The sequence below is a fragment of the Oncorhynchus mykiss genome, chromosome 11 (assembly GCF_057628025.1).
Source record: "Oncorhynchus mykiss isolate SJ-2025 chromosome 11, ASM5762802v1, whole genome shotgun sequence".
Lineage (NCBI taxonomy): Eukaryota > Metazoa > Chordata > Actinopteri > Salmoniformes > Salmonidae > Oncorhynchus > Oncorhynchus mykiss.
Genome location: NC_143032.1, coordinates 80,911,131 through 80,932,500, shown reverse-complemented (window position 1 = coordinate 80,932,500; position 21,370 = coordinate 80,911,131). Strand labels below are relative to the sequence as shown.

Sequence of the window (21,370 nt, the reverse complement as noted above, 5' to 3'; positions counted from 1 at the left end):
TTTGGCTGAGTGGAGAACAGAGGAGGGAGAGATAACTCCACTGTTTGGCTGAGTGGAGAACAGAGGAGGGAGGGATAACTCCACTGTTTGGCTGAGTGGAGAACAGAGGAGGGAGGGATAACTCCACTGTTTGGCTGAGTGGAGAACAGAGGAGGGAGGGATAACTCCACTGTTTGGCTGAGTGGAGAACAGAGGAGGGAGGGATAACTCCACTGTTTGGCTGAGTGGAGAACAGAGGGGCAGGATGACTCCACTGTTTGGCTGAGTGGAGAACTGGGGAGGGAGGGATAACTCCACTGTTTGACTGAGTGGAGAACAGAGGGGGGAGAGATAACTTTAATGTTTGGCTGAGTGGAGAACAGAGGGAGGGATAACGCCACTGGTTGGCTGAGTGGAGAACAGAGGAGGGAGAGATAACATTAATGTTTGGCTGAGTGGAGAACAGAGGAGGGAGGGATAACTTTAATGTTTGGCTGAGTGGAGAACAGAGAAGGGAGAGATAACTTTAATGTTTGGCTGAGTGGAGAACAGAGGGAGGGATAACGCCACTGGTTGGCTGAGTGGAGAACAGAGGAGGGAGAGATAACGTTAATATTTGGCTGAGTGGAGAACAGAGGAGGGAGAGATAACATTAATGTTTGGCTGAGTGGAGAACAGAGGAGGGAGGGATAACTTTAATGTTTGGCTGAGTGGAGAACAGAGAAGGGAGAGATAACTTTAATGTTTGGCTGAGTGGAGAACAGAGGAGGGAGAGATAACTTTAATATTTGGCTGAGTGGAGAACAGGGAGGGAGAGCTAACTTTAATGTTTGGCTGAGTGGAGAACAGAGGAGGGAGAGATAACGCCACTGAGTTCAACACATCTGAACGTATGTGTCTTAGAAGTACAATGAGCAAAAATATCAAAGCAACATGTAGAGTGTTGGTCCCATGTTTAAATAAAAGATCCCAGAAATGTTCCGTACTCACAAAAAAACGTATTTCTCTAAAATGTTTAATTTCTCTAAAATGCCCATATTCGTCTACATCCCTTTAGTGAGGGTTTTTCCTTTGCCAAGATAATCCATCCACCTGACAGATGTGGCATATCAAGAAGCTGATTAAACAGCATGATTAATATCCAGCACACTGTGCTGGGGGACAATAAAAGGCCACTCACTCTAAAATGTGAAGTTTAATCACACAACACAATGCCACAGATGTCTCAAGTTTTGAGGTAGCGTGCAATTGGCACGCTGACTGCAGGAATGCCCAGCAAAGCTGTTGCCAGAGACCACGTGTAACCACGCCAGCCCAGGACCTCCATATCTGGCTTCTTCACCTGCGGGATCGTCTGAGACCAGCCACCTGGACAGCTGAATAAACTGTGGGTTTGCATAACCAAAGAATTTCGTCACAGACTGTCTCAGGGAAGCTCATCTGCATGCTTTTCGTCCTCACCAGGGTCTGGACCTGACTGGACCTGGGACCGTGCATTATCATGCTGAAACATGAGGTGATGGTGGCAGATGAATGGCACGACAATGGGCTTCAGGATCTCATCACGGTATCTCTGTGTATTCAAATTGCCATTGATAAAATGCAATTGTGTTCATTTTCCGTGTCTTATGCCTGCCCATACCATAACCCCACCGCCACCACGGGGTGCACTATTCACAACTTGACATCAGCAAACTGCTTGCCCACACAACAACTGGCACGCTGTCTGCCATCAGCCGGCACACTTCTCCAGCGTGCCAGTGGCCATCGAAGATGAGCAGTTCATAGATACATACGTGATGAGATGCTGAGGCCCATTGTCGTGCCATTCATCTGCCGCCAACATCTCATTCAGCATGATAATGCACGGCCCCATGTCGCAAAGGATCTGTACACAATTCCTGGAATCCATGGCCTGCAAACTCACCAGACATGTCACCCATTGAGCATGTTTGGGATGCTCTGGATTGTCGTGTACAACTGCTTGTTCCAGTTCACGCCAATATCCAGCAACTTCGCACAGCCATTGAAGCGGAGTGGTACAAGATTCCACAGGCCACAATCAACGGCCTGATCAACTCTATGTGAAGGAGATGTGTCACGCTGCATGAGGCAAATGGTGGTCACACCAGATACTGACTGGTATTCTGATCCACACCCCCTACCTTTTTTCAAGTATCTGTGACCAACAGATGCATATCTGTATTCCCAGTCATGTGACATCCATAGATTAGGGTCTAATGAATTTATTTCAATGGACGGGTTACCTTCTATGAACTGCAACTCAGTAAAATCTTTGAGTTTATATTTTTGTTCAGTGTACTTTTCACATTCAAACATTATATGTCCGAACAATTACGCATCCCAAAAATCACACTGACAATGGGGGTAGAACGTTTATTGTGATTGGTGATTTTCTACATTTACCAGAGTGCCATCAGTAGCCTGATTTCAGATGTATCCATGTAAACAGGATTATTAGGGAAATTGTTATTGTTGCAAAGCACGTAAACATTCACAACAAACTATTATTATAATCTCACTATCCACAATAATCATATTATTGCGTGCATGTAACCGTGCTCAGTGATTGTTTTCATGTGAATGGCAATGGACAGTGGATATTGTTTATGATTAAACTTTGATCATCACGCATATTCAAGTAGTCCTTGAAAAGTTTCCTAAACAAAGACATTTCTCCAGGGAATTGTCTTAAAGTTTCCTAAACAAAGACATTTCTCCAGGGAATTGTCTTAAAGTTTCCAAAACAAAGACATTTCTCCAGGGAATTGTCTTAAAATTTCCAAAACAAAGACATTTCTCCAGGGAATTGTCTTAAAGTTTCCTAAACAAAGACATTTCTCCAGGGAATTGTCTTAAAGTTCTTAATTGCTCTGAAAAAATAAAGTCAAACTTCAGAAATCCTTCAGTAATTTATTGATATCTTGAACCCACCCATCCACCTACACACACACACTACACCACCCTACCCCCCACACCAACACACACTACACCCCCCTACCCCCCACACCAACACACACTACACCCCCCTACCCCCCACACCAACACACACTACACCCCCCTACCCCAAACACACACATTAACCCCACCCTACCCCCCACACCAACACACACTACACCACCCTACCCCCAACACACACATTAACCCCACCCTACCCCCCACACCAACACACACTACCTTACCCTGGCAGTATCCTTGGGGGTGTAGGAACTCTCCCTCAGGACAGCTGGTAGTGCAGTACCCATTGTGGAATTTGGCCAGGGGGGGGCAGGACACACAGTCAGCCTTGGACGGCCCGCTACACTCCTGGCAGGACGGGTGGCACCCTGGGAGAGGAAGACGGTGTGGGGAGGGTGTGGGGAGGAGGTGAGGAGAGAGGGGGAGGAGGGTGTGGGGAGGAGGTGAGGAGAGAGGGGGAGGAGGGTGTGGGGAGGAGGTGAGGAGAGAGGGGGAGGAGGTTGTGGGGAGGAGGTGAGGAGAGAGGGGGAGGAGGGTGTGAGGAGGAGGTGAGGAGAGAGGGGGAGGAGGGTGGGAGGAGGAGGGTGTGGGGAGAGAGATTAAATCATGAGAAAACAAAAAAGATAATTACTTGACATATTGGAAATAATTAACAACAAAAACTAGCAAACTAGACTGCAATTTGGCCCTAAACAGAGTACACAGCGGCAGAATACCTGACCACTGTGACTGACGCAAACTTAAGGAAAGCTTTGACTATACAGACTCAGTGAGCATAGCCTTGCTATTGAGAAAGGCCGCCCTAGACAGACATGGCTCTTAAGAGAAGACAGTCTATGTGCACACTGCCCACAAAATGAGGTGGAAACTGAGCTGCACTTCCTAACCTCCTGTCCAATTTATGACCATATTAGAGACACATATTTCCCTCACATTACACAGATCCACAAAGAACTCGAAAACAAACCCAATTTTGATAAACTCCCATATCTACTGGGTGAAATTCCACAGTGTGGCATCACAGCAGCAAGATTTGTGACCTGTTGCCACGAGAAAAGGGCAACCAGTGAAGAACACACACCATTGTAAATACAACCCATATTTATGTTTATTTATTTTCCCTTTTGTACTTTAACCATTTGTACATTGTTACAACACTGTATAGAGACATAATATGACATTTGTAATGTATTTATTCTCTTGGAACTTCTATGAGTGTAATGTTTACTGTTCATTTTTATTGTTTATTTCACTTTTGTATATTATCTACCTCACTTGATTTGGCAATGTTAACACATGTTTCCAATGCCAATAAAGCCCCTTGAATTGAATTGAATTGAGAGGGGGAGGTAGGGGGGGAAGTGGGGGTCTGTTGGTTGCTCAGAAAACTAGACCAATTTCCCTCAAAGAACATTACAAAGACTTAGTAGGAGACCTGATGAAGACGGTCGGTCGCTGAAAGGTCAACTCCCTGCCGGTTTAAGATGGTAAACGAGGCGTCGCTAACGAACGGCTCCACGTCACACCCCTTCTGCTAATTCCATTAAAGTAAGGAGTCTGTGATGAAAGCCCAGTGAGCTGTTAAAGCACTCGTTGGTGATTAAGACTTGTGACCCAAATGGCTGCCTATTTCCTAGTTAGCCCATAGGGCTCTGATCGGGAAAAATAGTGCACTATATAGGGAACAGGGTGCATTTTGGGACACCGTTACTTTAAGTACCGCAGACTGTTTAAAAGGAGAAGCTTTGGCCAGAAATGTTGAACTGCCGAAATAAATGGTCTTTCCACAGTAACTTGAAATGTATTCTGTTTTGTTTTCAAGTTCTTAAAGTGGGTGAGAATGATCATGTTTCCCTCCGTGATTCTGATTCAGCCTCAGGGGAAAAATGCTCAGTGAATGTACTTTAGATAGTCGATGTGGAACGAATGAATCGTATCGGCATCTCACATACAGCGTTTCCATGCTAAAACAATACAGTAACAACTCCAGGATAACTGTTTCTACAACAGCTAGAAGTGCTGCTTTAAAAATGCATCGTTAGTAAGAAAAGGTTATCTTCAAAGTGTCTCCTTCAAATAAGAGCATTACAGTCTTTTCACATTCAAATACCAATTTGAAACTTGTTTATTGTCTGTCTCCTGTAACAGACTGGGTCTGCTGTGTGTCAGTTAACGTGATGGGTGAACAGTATGGGTTAACCAGGTGATGGTGTGTGTGTGTGTGTGTGTGTGTGTGTGTGTGTGTGTGTGTGTGTGTGTGTAGGTGTGTGTGTAGGTGTGTGTGTAGGCGTGTGTGTGTGTGTAGGTGTGTGTGTGTGTAGGTGTGTGTGTGTGTGTGTGTGTGTGTGTGTGTGTGCTGGTCTTCCCCACCTTGGCAGGTGTTTTCCTGGATGTTGAAGCCTGGGGGACATCTGAGAACACACTGGCCGTCCTGGAGGACGTAGGGCGGGGCACAAGAAGTGCAGTTCTGACCACTTCCTCCGGTGCACTGTAAACAGGAAGTGTGGCATTCTGAAAGGGAAGAAGAGGAGAGAAGATTGAGCTATTATCCGTAACACTTCCAAAAAAACAAACTATGTTTGAGGAGACGCAGACTCTTTAAACTGAATGTATTGCCTCGGCTGGAAGTGCTAGTCACAATGTAGATGGGTTTCATCGCATAACGATAGCGGTATAATTTACAGACCAGCGGCCTGTTATTCTGACGGTTCCTGTGTTTAGCACTCTGCCGTTCCCACTTTGTGTACTCACAGTATCTGGGCTACGTGTACTCACAGTAACTAGGCTGTGTGTACTCACAGTGTCTAGGCTACGTGCACTCATAGTATCTAGGCTGTGTGTACTCACAGTATCTAGGCTACGTGCACTCACAGTATCTAGGCTACGTGTACTCACAGTATCTAGGCTGCGTGTACTCACAGTATCTAGGCTACGTGTACTCACAGTATCTATGCTATGTGCACTCACAGTGTACTCACAGTATCTAGGCTGTGTGTACTCACAGTATCTAGGCTGCGTGTACTCACAGTATCTAGGCTATGTGTACTCACAGTATCTAGGCTACGTGTACTCACAGTATCTAGGCTACGTGTACTCACAGTATCTATGCTATGTGCACTCACAGTGTACTCACAGTATCTAGGCTGTGTGTACTCACAGTGTCTAGGCTACGTGCACTCACAGTATCAAGGCTGTGTGTACTCACAGTATCTAGGCTGCGTGTACTCACAGTATCTAGGCTACGTGTACTCACAGTATCTAGGCTGCGTGTACTCACAGTATCTAGGCTACGTGTACTCACAGTATCTATGCTATGTGCACTCACAGTGTACTCACAGTATCTAGGCTGTGTGTACTCACAGTATCTAGGCTGCGTGTACTCACAGTATCTAGGCTATGTGCACTCACAGTGTACTCACAGTATCTAGGCTATGTGTACTCATAGTATCTAGGCTATGTGTACTCACAATATCTAGGCTGTGTGTACTCACAGTATCTAGGCTACGTGCACTCACAGTATCTAGGCTGTGTGTACTCACAGTATCTAGGCTGCATGTACTCACAGTATCTAGGCTACGTGTACTCACAGTATCTAGGCTATGTGCACTCACAGTGTACTCACAGTATCTAGGCTATGTGTACTCACAGTATCTAGACTATGTGTACTCACAGTATCTATGCTATGTGTACTCATAGTATCTAGGCTATGTGTACTCACAGTATCTAGGCTATGTGTACTCACAGCATCTAGGCTATGTGTACTCACAGTATCTAGGCTATGTGTACTCACAATATCTAGGCTATGTGTACTCACAGTATCTAGGCTATGTGTACTCACAATATCTAGGCTATGTGTACTCACAGTATCTAAGTTATGTGTACTCACATTATCTAGGCTATGTGTACTCACAGTATCTAGGCTACGTGTACTCATAGTATCTAGGCTACATGTACTCACAGTAACTAGGCTATGTGTACTCATAGTATCTAGGCTATGTGTACTCACAGTATCTAGGCTATGTGTACTCACAGTATCTAGGCTACGTGTACTCACAGTATCTAGGCTATGTGTACTCACAGTATCTAGGCTACGTGTACTCATAGTATCTAGGCTATGTCTACTCACAGTGTACTCACAGTATCTAGGCTATGTGTACTCACAGTGTACTCACAGTATCTAGGCTACGTGTACTCACAGTAACTAGGCTACGTGTACTCACAGTAACTAGGCTATGTGTACTCACAGTATCTAGGCTATGTGTACTCACAGTAACTAGGCTACGTGTACTCATAGTATCTAGGCTATGTCTACTCACAGTGTACTCACAGTATCTAGGCTACGTGTACTCACAGTAACTAGGCTACGTGTACTCACAGTAACTAGGCTATGTGTACTCACAGTATCTAGGCTATGTGTACTCACAGTAACTAGGCTACGTGTACTCATAGTATCTAGGCTATGTCTACTCACAGTGTACTCACAGTATCTAGGCTACGTGTACTCACAGTAACTAGGCTACGTGTACTCACAGTAACTAGGCTATGTGTACTCACAGTATCTAGGCTATGTGTACTCACAGTAACTAGGCTATGTGAGCCTTGAGTCACTGATGTGGTCATCCTGTCTGGGTTGGCGCCCCCCCCCCCCCCCCCCCCCCCCCTTGGGTTGTGCCGTGGCGGAGGTCTTTGTGGGCTATACTCAGCCTTGTCTCAGGATGGTAAGTTGGTGGTTGAAGATATCCCTCTAGTGTTGTGGGGGCTGTGCTTTGGCAAAGTGGGTGGGGTTATATCCTTGCTGTTTGGCCCTGTCCGGGGGTGTCCTCGGATGGGGCCACAGTGTCTCCTGACCCCTCCTGTCTCAGCCTCCAGTATTTATGCTGCAGTAGTTTATGTGTCGGGGGGCTAGGGTCAGTTTGTTATATCTGGAGTACTTCTCCTGTCCTATTCGGTGTCCTGTGTGAATCTAAGTATGCGTTCTCTAATTCTCTCCTTCTCTCTTTCTCTCTCTCGGAGGACCTGAGCCCTAGGACCATGCCCCAGGACTACCTGACATGATGACTCCTTGCTGTCCCCAGTCCACCTGGCTGTGCTGCTGCTCCAGTTTCAACTGACCTGAGCCATAGGACCATGCCCCAGGAATACCTGACATGATGACTCCTTGCTGTCCCCAGTCCACCTGACTGTGCTGCTGCTCCAGTTTCAACTATTCTGCCTTATTATTATTCGACCATGCTGGTCATTTATGAACATTTGAACATCTTGACCATGTTTTGTTATAATCTCCACCCGGCACAGCCAGAAGAGGACTGGCCACCCCACATAGCCTGGTTCCTCTCTAGGTTTCTTCCTAGGTTTTGGCCTTTCTAGGGAGTTTTTCCTAGCCACCGTGCTTCTACACCTGCATTGCTTGCTGTTTGGGGTTTTAGGCTGGGTTTCTGTACAGCACTTTGAGATATCAGCTGATGTACGAAGGGCTATATAAATACATTTGATTTGATTTGATTTGATATGTGTACTCACAGTATCTAGGCTACATGTACTCACAGTATCTAGGCTATGTGTACTCACAGTATCTAGGCTATGTGTACTCACATTATCTAGGCTATGTGTACTCACAGTATCTAGGCTACATGTACTCACAGTATCTAGGCTATGTGTACTCACAGTATCTAGACTACGTGTACTCACAGTATCTAGGCTATGTGTACTCACAGATGGACTGTCGCTACAGTCTAAACCTTTTAGGTCTAAACCTAAAAGGGTTCCGCAGCCTCATAGGAGAACCCTTTTTCATTCCAGGTAGAGCCCTTTTGGGTTCTATGGATAATTCTTTCCACATAGGGTTCTACATAGAACCCAAAATGGTTCTTCAAAGGGTTCTCCTATAGAGATAGCTGAAGAACTGTTTTGAAATCTTTTTTTTCTAAGCGTAACCCATCCGTGGGCCCACACCTGACAGCTAGACAGGCAGGAGCGCCAATGTGTGACCCCTGCCTAACTTCCTGGTACAACCTCTCATGGAAACCTCTTGACCGTGTGTGTGTGTGTGTGTGTGTGTGTGTGTGTTTGAGTGAGTGAGTGAGTGAGTGAGTGAGTGAGTGAGTGAGTGCATGTGTGTTTGTGCATGCGTGTGTGTCTGTGTATAGATTGTGTCCCTTAAGGGGACTTCACATGTCTCTCTCTCTCTCTGTCAGCACACTGAGAAAGCCTATCTGTTTCAGTAATTGAGTTTACCACCTTCCACAGTACTGGAGACACATTATATGGAACTGCAGGACAGCTTCCCTCAGCCACCAGGACAGGAGAAGAAAGATAGACACAAGCCTGCCAGCCTGGGTACATCGGCTGTGTTCAAAATGGCTTCTTCTTCTTCAAATATTGTGCAATACCTTGTGACCAGAGCCTTATGGGTCCTGGTCAAACATAGTGCACTATATAGGGAATAGGGCTCTGGTCTAAAGTAGTGCACTATATAGGGAATAGGGTTCTGGTCTAAAGTAGTGCACTATATAGGGAATAGGGCTCTGGTCTAAAGTAGTGCACTATATAGGGCTCTGGTCTAAACTAGTGCACTATATAGGGCTCTGGTCAACAGTAGTGCACTATATAGGGCTCTGGTCAACAGTAGTGCACTATATAGGGAATAGGGCTCTGGTCTAATGTAGTGCACTATACAGGGAATAGGGTTCTGGTCTAAAGTAATGTACTATATAGAGAATAGGGCTCTGGTCTAAAGTAGTGCACTATATAGGGAATAGGGCTCTGGTCTAAAGTAGTGCACTATATAGGGAATAGGGCCCTGGTCTAAAGTAGTGCACTATATAGGGAATAGGGCTCTAGTCTAAAGTAGTGCAATATATAGAGAATAGGGCTCTGGTCTAAAGTAGTGCACTATATAGGGAATAGGGTTCTGGTCTAAAGTAATGTACTATATAGGGAATAGGGTTCTGGTCTAAAGTAGTGCACTATATAGGGAATAGGGCTCTGGTCTAAAGTAGTGTACTATATAGGGAATAGGGCTCTGGTCTAAAGAAGTGCACTATATAGGGAATAGGGCTCTGGTCAACAGTAGTGCACTATATAGGGAATAGGGCTCTGGTCTAAAGTAGTGCACTATATAGGGAATAGGGCAACTAGTCTAAAGTAGTGCACTATATAGGGAATAGGGTTCTGGTCTAAAGTAGTGTACTATATAGGGAATAGGGTTCTGGTCTAAAGTAGTGCACTATATAGGGAATAGTGCTCTGGTCTAAAGTAGTGCACTATATAGGGAATAGGGCTCTGGTCTAAAGTAGTGCACTATATAGGGAATAGGGCTCTGGTCTAAAGTAGTGCACTATATAGAGAATAGGGTGCCATTGGGAAAGCAGACATTATTTTATTGCATCTCAGATATGTAATTTTTCTCCCAGAGTAAAGAGGGAGTGCATATTGATCTAGCTGTTTGTCAAAGTCCTTCTCCTCCTCTGCTGCTCGACTCCGTGACATTATTTAACATGGACCCCAGAGAGTAAACTGCCGGCTACATCACTTGGTATTGTGCAGTGGATGTGTCATAACTCAACGGTTGTCGTTAATGAATCATGAACTAAATCGGGATCGCTTCATGCTCCTTGTTCAGTTGAACGGGTTCTAAATCTAAGGGGTTGGTGTTTAGTACTGTGGAACCAATGTACTGCTCATTTTATTTTCTAACTCAAGTTTCACTCTATCCTGGCCATAGGAATTGAATAGTGGAGTCAGGTAGGTCTGAATCAGTCCCTGGTAGAGAGAGACAGCTGTCCCAGGTCTGATTCAGTCCCTGGTAGAGGCAGAGAGCTGTCCCAGGTATGAATCAGTCCCTGGTAGAGGGAGACAGCTGTCCCAGGTCTGATTCAGTCCCTGGTAGAGGCAGAGAGCTGTCCCAGGTCTGATTCAATCCCTGAGTAGAAGGAGAGAGCTGTCCCAGGTCTGAATCAGTCCCTGGTAGAGGGAGACAGCTGTCCCAGGTCTGATTCAGTCCCTGAGTAGAGGTAGAGAGCTGTCCCAGGTCTGAATCAATCCCTGGTAGAGGGAGACAGCTGTCCCAGGTCTGATTCAGTCCCTGAGCAGAGGGAGAGAGCTGTCCCAGGTCTGATTCAATCCCTGAGTAGAGGTAGAGAGCTGTCCCAGGTCTGATTCAGTCCCTGAGTAGAAGGAGAAAGCTGTCCCAGGTCTGATTCAGTCCCTGGTAGAGGCAGAGAGCTGTCCCAGGTCTGATTCAATCCCTGAGTAGAAGGAGAGAGCTGTCCCAGGTCTGAATCAGTCCCTGGTAGAGGGAGACAGCTGTCCCAGGTCTGATTCAGTCCCTGAGTAGAGGTAGAGAGCTGTCCCAGGTCTGAATCAATCCCTGGTAGAGGGAGACAGCTGTCCCAGGTCTGATTCAGTCCCTGAGCAGAGGGAGAGAGCTGTCCCAGGTCTGAATCAGTTCCTGAGTAGAAGGAGAGAGCTGTCCCAGGTCTGATTCAGTCCCTGAGTAGAGGTAGACAGCTGTCCCAGGTCTGAATCAGTCCCTGGTAGAGGGAGAGAGCTGTCACAGGTCTGAATCAGTCCCTGGTAGAGGGAGACAGCTGTCCCAGTTCTGAATCAGTCCCTGGTAGAGGTAGAGAGCTGTCCCAGTTCTGAATCAATCACTGAGTAGAGGGAGACAGCTGTCCCAGGTCTGAATCAGTCCCTGGTAGAGGCAGAGAGCTGTCCCAGTTCTGAACCAGGTCCGGAGTAGAGGGAGACAGCTGTCTCAGGTCTGAATCAGTCCCCGGTAGAGGGAGACAGCTGTCCCAGGTCTGAACCAGGCCCTGAGTAGAGGGAGACAGCTGTCCCAGGTCTGAATCAGTCCCTGAGTAGAGGGAGAGAATAAAAACCCAGCTGTGTTTCAGGATATAATAACCTGTATTAACACAGAGCACCACTTAGCCCTCAACACTGGCCATCTCTGTCTACACACACACACACACACACACACACACACACACACAGGAAGGAAGGAAGGAGTGTGTTGACAATGGCACAGACGGAACTACAGGTTGGAATTTTCTCATAAAGACACCCGATCTCTACCTGTGTGTGTGTGTGTGCGTGTGCGTGTGTGTGTGTGTGTGTGTGTGTGTGTGTGTGTTTGGCACCGCCCCTCCAGACAGGAGCCTAGAGGAAGCTCAGCATCTGTCTGGACATGCTCTTAAAACACAATAGACCCCATTGATGTTTTCAGGACACAAACACCCTGCAGACAGACACACACACACACACACACACACACACACACACACAGACACACACCCTGCAGACAGACACACACACACTCACACACACACACACACCGCTGGCAATTAGACTACACCTTGACAGTGAACCCATTGAACCCAACCTCAGGAGACTGAAAAGATTTGGCATGGGTCTCCAGATCCTCAAAAAGTTCTACAGCTGCACCATCGAGAGCATCCTGACCAGTTGCATCACCGCCTGGTATGGCAACTGCTCGGCATTCAACCTCAAGGACGTACAGAGGGTAGTACATCACCGGGGCCACAGTTCCTGCCATCCAGGACCTTTATACCAGGCGGTGTCAGAGGAAGGCCCAAAAACTTGTCAAAGACTCCAGTCACCCAAGTCATAGACTGTTCTCTCTGCTACTGCAAGGCAAGTGTCGAGTCTAGGTTCAAAAGGCACTTCATATCAAGTGAATAGTCTGGAATCAGGTGAATAGTCTGGAATCAAGTGAATAGTCTGGAATCAAGTGGATATTCTGGAATCAAGTGAATAGTCTGGAATCTAGTGAATAGTCTGGAATCTAGTGAATAGTCTGGAATCAAGTGAATAGTCTGGAATCAAGTGAATAGTCTGGAATCAAGTGAATAGTCTGGAATCAAGTGAATAGTCTGGAATCAGGTGAATAGTCTGGAATCAAGTGAATAGTCTGGAATCAAGTGAATAGTCTGGAATCAAGAGTTGGAATCAACTCTCCCCCAAACAGAAAATCACTTCCTCATCCTCGTTGTTCAGTATAGGGGCCCTGAAAAAAAAAAACATGTTCGAAGGCTCCAAATTCACCCAAAATGAATCATTTTAGAAACGTCAAAGCTCTCAGTACAGTGACGCAGGTCTTTAGATGTTGTGCACATGAAAGTGTGTCATTCTGAACTTCATCCACAACGTTATATTCCATTTTGGTGCGACTCAAAACAGTTTTCCTTCTTTCCAGTTGTTTCGTTCTCCCGTGTAGCCTGCTGCTACAGGTACTTGGCAAAATACGATGAAACGCCAACATAAAGATGTCTTCAAAGAGTGTCGGACCTCCTCTGTCACTATGCTGAGAGAGTTGCTGTTCCTAAAAGGACACATTTGGATGTTTTTGGGAGCCTTTGTTTCATATTTTTTTGGGGGGTCAAGTGATTTGCAGTTTAGGGGTGAGTTTCTTAAAAACGAGGAAATCACAACAAAATGTGTCTGGACCCTTCTTCTTCTACCTTCTACTTCTACCTTCTACTTCTACCTTCTACTTCTACCTTCTTCTTCTAACTTCTTCTTCTACCTTCTTCTTCTACCTTCTACTTCTACCTTCTTCTACCTTCTTCTTCTAACTTCTTCTTCTACCTTCTTCTTCTACCTTCTCCTTCTACCTTCTACTTCTACCTTCTACTTCTACCTTCTTCTTCTACCTTCTTCTTCTACCTTCTACTTCTACCTTCTTCTTCTACCTTCTTCTTCTACCTTCTACTTCTACCTTCTACTTCTACCTTCTTCTCCTACCTTCTTCTTCTACCTTCTTCTTCTACCTTCTTCTTCTACCTTCTACTTCTACCTTCTTCTTCTACCTTCTTCTTCTACCTTCTACTTCTACCTTCTACTTCTACCTTCTACTTCTACCTTCTTCTTCTACCTTCTTCTTCTAACTTCTTCTTCTACCTTCTTCTTCTACCTTCTACTTCTACCTTCTTCTTCTACCTTCTTCTTCTACCTTCTTCTTCTACCTTCTACTTCTACCTTCTACTTCTACTTCTACCTTCTTCTTCTACCTTCTTCTTCTACCTTCTACGTCTACCTTCTACTTCTACCTTCTACTTCTACCTTCTTCTTCTACCTTCTTCTTCTACCTTCTTCTTCTACCTTCTACTTCTACCTTCTTCTTCTACCTTCTTCTTCTACCTTCTACTTCTACCTTCTACTTCTACCTTCTACTTCTACCTTCTACTTCTACCTTCTTCTTCTACCTTCTTCTTCTACCTTCTACTTCTACCTTCTTCTTCTACCTTCTTCTTCTAACTTCTTCTTCTACCTTCTTCTTCTACCTTCTCCTTCTACCTTCTACTTCTACCTTCTTCTTCTACCTTCTACTTCTACCTTCTTCTTATACCTTATTCTTCTACCTTCTACTTCTACCTTCTACTTCTACCTTATACTTCTACCTTCTTCTTCTACCTTCTACTTCTACCTTCTACTTCTACCTTCTACTTCTACCTTCTACTTCTACCTTCTTCTTCTACCTTCTACTTCTACCTTCTTCTTCTTCTTCTACCTTCTTCTTCTACCTTCTTCTTCTACCTTCTTCTTCTACCTTCTACTTCTACCTTCTTCTTCTACCTTCTTCTTCTACCTTCTACTTCTACCTTCTTCTTCTACCTTCTTCTTCTAACTTCTTCTTCTACCTTCTTCTTCTACCTTCTCCTTCTACTTTCTTCTTCTACCTTCTTCTTCTAACTTCTTCTTCTACCTTCTTCTTCTACCTTCTACTTCTACCTTCTTCTTCTACCTTCTTCTTCTACCTTATTCTTCTAACTTCTTCTTCTACCTTCTTCTTCTACCTTCTACTTCTACCTTCTACTTCTACCTTCTACTTCTACCTTCTTCTTCTACCTTCTACTTCTACCTTCTTCTTCTACCTTCTTCTTCTACCTTCTACTTCTACCTTCTACTTCTACCTTCTACTTCTACCTTCTTCTTCTACCTTCTTCTTCTAACTTCTTCTTCTACCTTCTTCTTCTACCTTCTACTTCTACCTTCTTCTTCTACCTTCTTCTTCTACCTTCTTCTTCTACCTTCTACTTCTACCTTCTACTTCTACTTCTACCTTCTTCTTCTACCTTCTTCTTCTACCTTCTACGTCTACCTTCTACTTCTACCTTCTACTTCTACCTTCTTCTTCTACCTTCTTCTTCTACCTTCTTCTTCTACCTTCTACTTCTACCTTCTTCTTCTACCTTCTTCTTCTACCTTCTACTTCTACCTTCTACTTCTACCTTCTACTTCTACCTTCTACTTCTACCTTCTTCTTCTACCTTCTTCTTCTACCTTCTACTTCTACCTTCTTCTTCTACCTTCTTCTTCTAACTTCTTCTTCTACCTTCTTCTTCTACCTTCTCCTTCTACCTTCTACTTCTACCTTCTTCTTCTACCTTCTACTTCTACCTTCTTCTTCTACCTTCTTCTTCTACCTTCTACTTCTACCTTCTACTTCTACCTTCTACTTCTACCTTCTTCTTCTACCTTCTACTTCTACCTTCTACTTCTACCTTCTACTTCTACCTTCTACTTCTACCTTCTTCTTCTACCTTCTACTTCTACCTTCTTCTTCTTCTTCTACCTTCTTCTTCTACCTTCTTCTTCTACCTTCTTCTTCTACCTTCTACTTCTACCTTCTACTTCTACCTTCTTCTTCTACCTTCTTCTTCTACCTTCTACTTCTACCTTCTTCTTCTACCTTCTTCTTCTAACTTCTTCTTCTACCTTCTTCTTCTACCTTCTCCTTCTACCTTCTACTTCTACCTTCTACTTCTACCTTCTACTTCTACCTTCTTCTTCTACCTTGTTCTTCTACCTTCTACTTCTACCTTCTTCTTCTACCTTCTTCTTCTACCTTCTACTTCTACCTTCTACTTCTAACTTCTTCTACTACCTTCTTCTTCTACCTTCTTCTACCTTCTTCTTCTACCTTCTACTTCTACCTTCTACTTCTACCTTCTACTTCTACCTTCTACTTCTACTTTCTTCTTCTACCTTCTTCTTCTTCTAACTTCTTCTTCTACCTTCTTCTTCTACCTTCTACTTCTACCTTCTTCTTCTACCTTCTTCTTCTACCTTATTCTTCTAACTTCTTCTTCTACCTTCTTCTTCTACCTTCTACTTCTACCTTCTACTTCTACCTTCTACTTCTACCTTCTTCTTCTACCTTCTACTTCTACCTTCTTCTTCTACCTTCTTCTTCTACCTTCTACTTCTACCTTCTACTTCTACCTTCTACTTCTACCTTCTTCTTCTACCTTCTTCTTCTACCTTCTTCTACCTTCTTCTTCTACCTTCTACTTCTACCTTCTTCTTCTACCTTCTTCTTCTACCTTCTTCTTCTACCTTCTACTTCTACCTTATTCTTCTACCTTCTTCTTCTACCTTCTACTTCTACCTTCTACTTCTACCTTCTACTTCTACCTTCTACTTCTACCTTCTTCTTCTACCTTCTTCTTCTACCTTCTACTTCTACCTTCTACTTCTACCTTCTACTTCTACCTTCTACTCCTACCTTCTTCTTCTACCTTCTTCTTCTACCTTCTTCTTCTACCTTCTACTTCTACCTTCTTCTTCTAACTTATTCTTCTACCTTCTTCTTCTACAACATTCCATTTATATCAAACATTGAGATTTGGTTGTTAAAAAAATAAAATGTCTTATTTAACACACTTTAACACTCCAATCCATCTATCCAGAGCAGACTCCCTATCCAGAGCAGACTCCCTATCCAGAGCAGACTCCATCCATCCAGAGCAGACTCCCTATCCAGAGCAGACTCCATCTATCCAGAGCAGACTCCCTATCCAGAGCAGACTCCCTATCCAGAGCAGACTCCCTATCCAGAGCAGACTCCCTATCCAGAGTAAACAAATTGAGGTAGGTCTATCTGGATCAACTCTGAGCCATTTCTGTCGTGCTGCGTACGAAACAGTTATGAGCTCAAAAAATACTGTCGTATTGTGGGTTTTGAAGCTCAAAATATTTACATCTCTCTGACACTTTCATTCTACCGCTGCACCACATGAAGGGATTTAGAAATAAATTAGGACAATGTATAAACAATTCAATAAACCACAGATAGTAGTATTTAGCTCCTCCGGAAAGACAAGTACTCTAACTGGGTCAGGAAGATATGTAGTTTACTCTTGCACAGTTTACTCTGCGATTAGCATAATAGCTAGCTGAGTTTGTGATTTGTGAGTGGTAGGGGAACACAGCTGTGGAAAGACTACTAGTTATCTCTAAGCCCGAAGGAAATGGTGGCACAGAGAGAGAGAACATTGCTGGTGTGTTGTGTTTATCTCACACAGACTGGCCTTCACTCCCTAATGATAGACTGAGTGTATGTGTGTGTGTGTGTGTGTGTGTGTGTGTCAGAGATAGCTGTATTCATAACACACACTGTACTTGGCCATGTTCTGTTATAATCTCCAGCCGGCACAGCCAGAAGAGGACTGGGCCACCCCTCATAGCCTGCTTCCTCTCTAGGTTTCTTCCTAGGTTTTGGCCTTTCTAGGGAGTTTTTCCCTAGCCACCGTGCTTCTACACCTGCATTGCTTGCTGTTTTGGGGGTTTTAGGCTGGGTTTCTGTACAGCACTTTGTGACATCAACCGATGTAAGAAGAGCTTTATAAATACATTTGATTTGATTTGATTGATGGTTGTCAGTCGTAGGAAATACTGCCAGATATACAGTATGGGAGATGTGGGGACTGAGGTGTCTGAGACATAGATAAGGTAGGTTTTGTTTAATATGTGTAATGTTGATAGTTGATAGTTGATGTGTAACCACCGAATCAACCCGACACTGAGTGGAAATGATGCCGCTATGTCGTAACCCCCCCCCACACACCCACATCATCTACTTGCCTCTGCAGGTGTGTTGAGCATCCAGGTAGAAGCGAGCGGGACATCTGTCCACACACACTCCGTGTGGCCTTGCTCTGTGTGTGTGACTGTTCTGCGGCAGCAGGGCCTCCTGTGGTTTGAGACACCTCAGACAGTCAGAGGCCAGAGGACCTAGACATCCCCTACAAGATGGATGGCAGACTGCGGAGAGAGAGAGAGAGAGAAAACCACTTTAGTCAGACTTCACTCACACAGACACACAGACACACAGACACACACACACAGACACACAGACACACACTCACACTCACACACATACACTCACACACAACAATAGGTGATAGACTACAGTAGGGGAGATGGTAGGGTGGAGGTGTTAAAGACAAACTACTTCTGAATACATATTTTACAGATATGTACCGAAATTGACAGAACCATTAACAGAACCATTAACAGAACAGAACAGAACCATCAACAGAACCATTGACAGAACCATTAACAGAACAGAACAGAAACATTAACAGAACCATTAACAAAACCACTGACAGAACCATTAAGAGAACAGAACCATTAACAGAACCATTGGTCAGAACCATTAACAGAACCATTAACAGAACAGAACTTAACAGAACCATTAACAGAACCAGAGTTTACATACGCGATGGACAGACAAAGGTAGGGAGAGAGAGGAAAGTTGCATGTTGCAGGTGGGGAGAGAGTGAGAGAAGGTGAAGGAGGAGGCTTTGACTTGAAGCGCTGGGTATCTGGTTATGAAATCCATTATCTGATTTTCAGAGGTTGGCGTTGGAACAACAGGCTTGTGTGTGCAGAACGTTACCCGAATTAAAAACACATCTTACGTTTCTGTAGTTAATAAATCCAATGTGAAACGTGATAACTACAGTATCTGTAACTTGCATTTAAATAGTTAATTCGTTCATTCTCTAATTGTGAAATTCTCTCCCTAATTTCTGAATCGCGCTTGTAACATCAGTAGTTTACAGTAGCCTATGCTTCAGAGGGGCGGGTTTCCTATACACACACTGCTTCAGAGGGGCGGGTTTCCTATACACACACTGCTTCAGAGGGGCAGGTTTCCTATACACACACTGCTTCAGAGGGGCGGGTTTCCTATACACACACTGCTTCAGAGGGGCAGGTTTCCTATACACACACTGCTTCAGAGGGGCGGGTTTCCTATACACACACTGCTTCAGAGGGGCGGGTTTCCTATACACACACTGCTTCAGAGGGGCGGGTTTCCTATACACACACTGCTTCAGAGGGGCGGGTTTCCTATACACACACTGCTTCAGAGGGGCGGGTTTCCTATACACACACTGCTTCAGAGGGGCAGGTTTCCTATACACACACTGCTTCAGAGGGGCGGGTTTCCTATACACACACTGCTTCAGAGGGGCGGGTTTCCTATACACACACTGCTTCAGAGGGGCGGGTTTCCTATACACACACTGCTTCAGAGGGGCGGGTTTCCTATACACACACTGCTTCAGAGGGGCGGGTTTCCTATACACACACTGCTTCAGAGGGGCGGGTTTCCTATACACACACTGCTTCAGAGGGGCGGGTTTCCTATACACACACTGCTTCAGAGGGGCGGGTTTCCTATACACACACTGCTTCAGAGGGGCAGGTTTCCTATACACACACTGCTTCAGAGGGGCGGGTTTCCTATACACACACTGCTTCAGAGGGGCAGGTTTCCTATACACACACTGCTTCAGAGGGGCGGGTTTTCTATACACACACTGCTTCAGAGGGGCGGGTTTCCTATACACACACTGCTTCAGAGGGGCAGGTTTCCTATACACACACTGCTTCAGAGGGGCAGGTTTCCCATACATACACTGGCAAATATTTTCAGCTGACAGGCTGACACTGGAATACGTTTCTGTCTACTAGATGACATAAATGTAAACATCATGTAAATGACAGCGAAGGTGTTGCATAGATGCCTTGTTGCATAGATGCCTTGTTGCATTTTTTGTTGGACAGAAAAAAGTGCCATGAATGTAAAATAATGTTATGAAGCGGTTCCCATTCTTTCAAATAACGCCTCTGTTCCTGAACAGTATAGATCAACCATGTCGTCGTGCAACAGACGTCATCAGAGTTCGCGACAGAGCAGTGTACTGCCAACACTCGGTTTGTTGTTTTCATTATATAGTTTTCATGAAATGATTTTTTAATCATAGCTAAAGTTTCTGTTGCTACTGATTCCGTGACGAGTTTACGGCTGACACCGCACGTTTGTGTCCTGGATTCCTGTTAAGTAGCAGTTAGCTTCTAGCAGATTCCTGTTAAGTAGTAGTTAGCTGCTAGCAGATTCCTGTTAAGTAGCAGTTAGCTGCTAGCAGATTCCTGTTAAGTAGTAGTTAGCTGCTAGCAGATTCCTGTTAAGTAGCAGTTAGCTGCTAGCAGATTCCTGTTAAGTAGCAGTTAGCTGCTAGCAGATTCCTGTTAAGTAGCAGTTAGCTGCTACCAGATTCCTGTTAAGTAGCAGTTAGCTGCTAGCAGCTTCCTGTTAAGGGATCAGGCCCCTTTTTCTCCATTTCCGCCTGAATGACGTGCCCAAAGCATCTACAAGTCCATGCTAGGTAAAGCTCCGCCTTATCTCAGCTCACTGGTCACGATGGCAACACCCATCCGTAGCACGCGCTCCAGCAGGTGTATCTCACTGATCATCCCTAAAGCCAACACCTCATTTGGCCGCCTTTCGTTACAGTACTCTGCTGCCTGTGACTGGAACGAATTGCAAAAATCGCTGAAGTTGGAGACTTTTATCTCCCTCACCAACTTCAAACATCAGCTATCTGAGCAGCTAACCGATCGCTGCAGCTGTACATAGTCTATTGGTATATAGCCCACCCATTTTCACCTACCTCATCCCCATACTGTTTTTATTTATTTACTTTTCTGCTCTTTTGCACACCAATATCTCTACCTGTACATGACCATCTGATCATTTATCACTCCAGTGTTAATCTGCAAAATTGTAATTATTCGCCTACCTCATGCCTTTTGCACACATTGTATATAGACTCCCCCTTTGTTTTCTACTGTGTTATTGACTTGTTAATTGTTTACTCCATGTGTAACTCTGTGTTGTCTGCTCATACTGCTATGCTTTATCTTGGCCAGGTCGCAGTTGCAAATGAGAACTTGTTCTCAACTAGCCTACCTGGTTAAATAAAGGTGAAATAAAATAAATAAAATAAAAACTGCCTGTAGCTCAGGCCCTGAAGCCAGGATATGCATATTATTGGTACCATTTGAAAGAAAACACTTTGAAGTTTGTAGAAATGTTAAAATAATGTAGGCGACTATAACACAATAGATATGGTAGGAGAAAAATAATAATAATAATATTAATTGAGAAACCATCCTCTTAGAAATGAAAGAGAATTATAAAATAGCTCCCTGGATGCAATTCCTATGGCTTCCACAGGGTGTCAGCAGTCTATTTTCAAGGTGTCAGGCTTGTAACTTCAAAAATGAATAAGAAATAAGAGCTTTTGTTTGAAGA

The 21,370-nt window shown here is 44.5% G+C and overlaps 1 protein-coding gene across 5 annotated transcripts in view; it reads right to left on the bottom strand.

Moving 5' to 3' along the window:
* Positions 1 to 21,370, bottom strand: part of LOC110535129 (extracellular matrix organizing protein FRAS1) — a 349,490-nt gene that overhangs the window by 127,697 nt on the left and 200,423 nt on the right. For all 5 annotated transcript variants that reach the window (XR_016484722.1, XM_090191232.1, XM_090191233.1 and 2 more), the window contains 3 exons: positions 17,845 to 18,024; positions 5,329 to 5,469; positions 3,183 to 3,326 (listed from right to left, as the gene is read on the bottom strand). Coding sequence is in view for 3 of the 5 variants with exons in the window: in XM_090191232.1 (XP_090047358.1) it covers positions 3,183 to 3,326; positions 5,329 to 5,469; positions 17,845 to 18,024 (465 nt within the window). In the remaining 2 variants the exon portion in view is untranslated. The remainder of the gene's footprint in view (positions 1 to 3,182; positions 3,327 to 5,328; positions 5,470 to 17,844; positions 18,025 to 21,370) is intronic.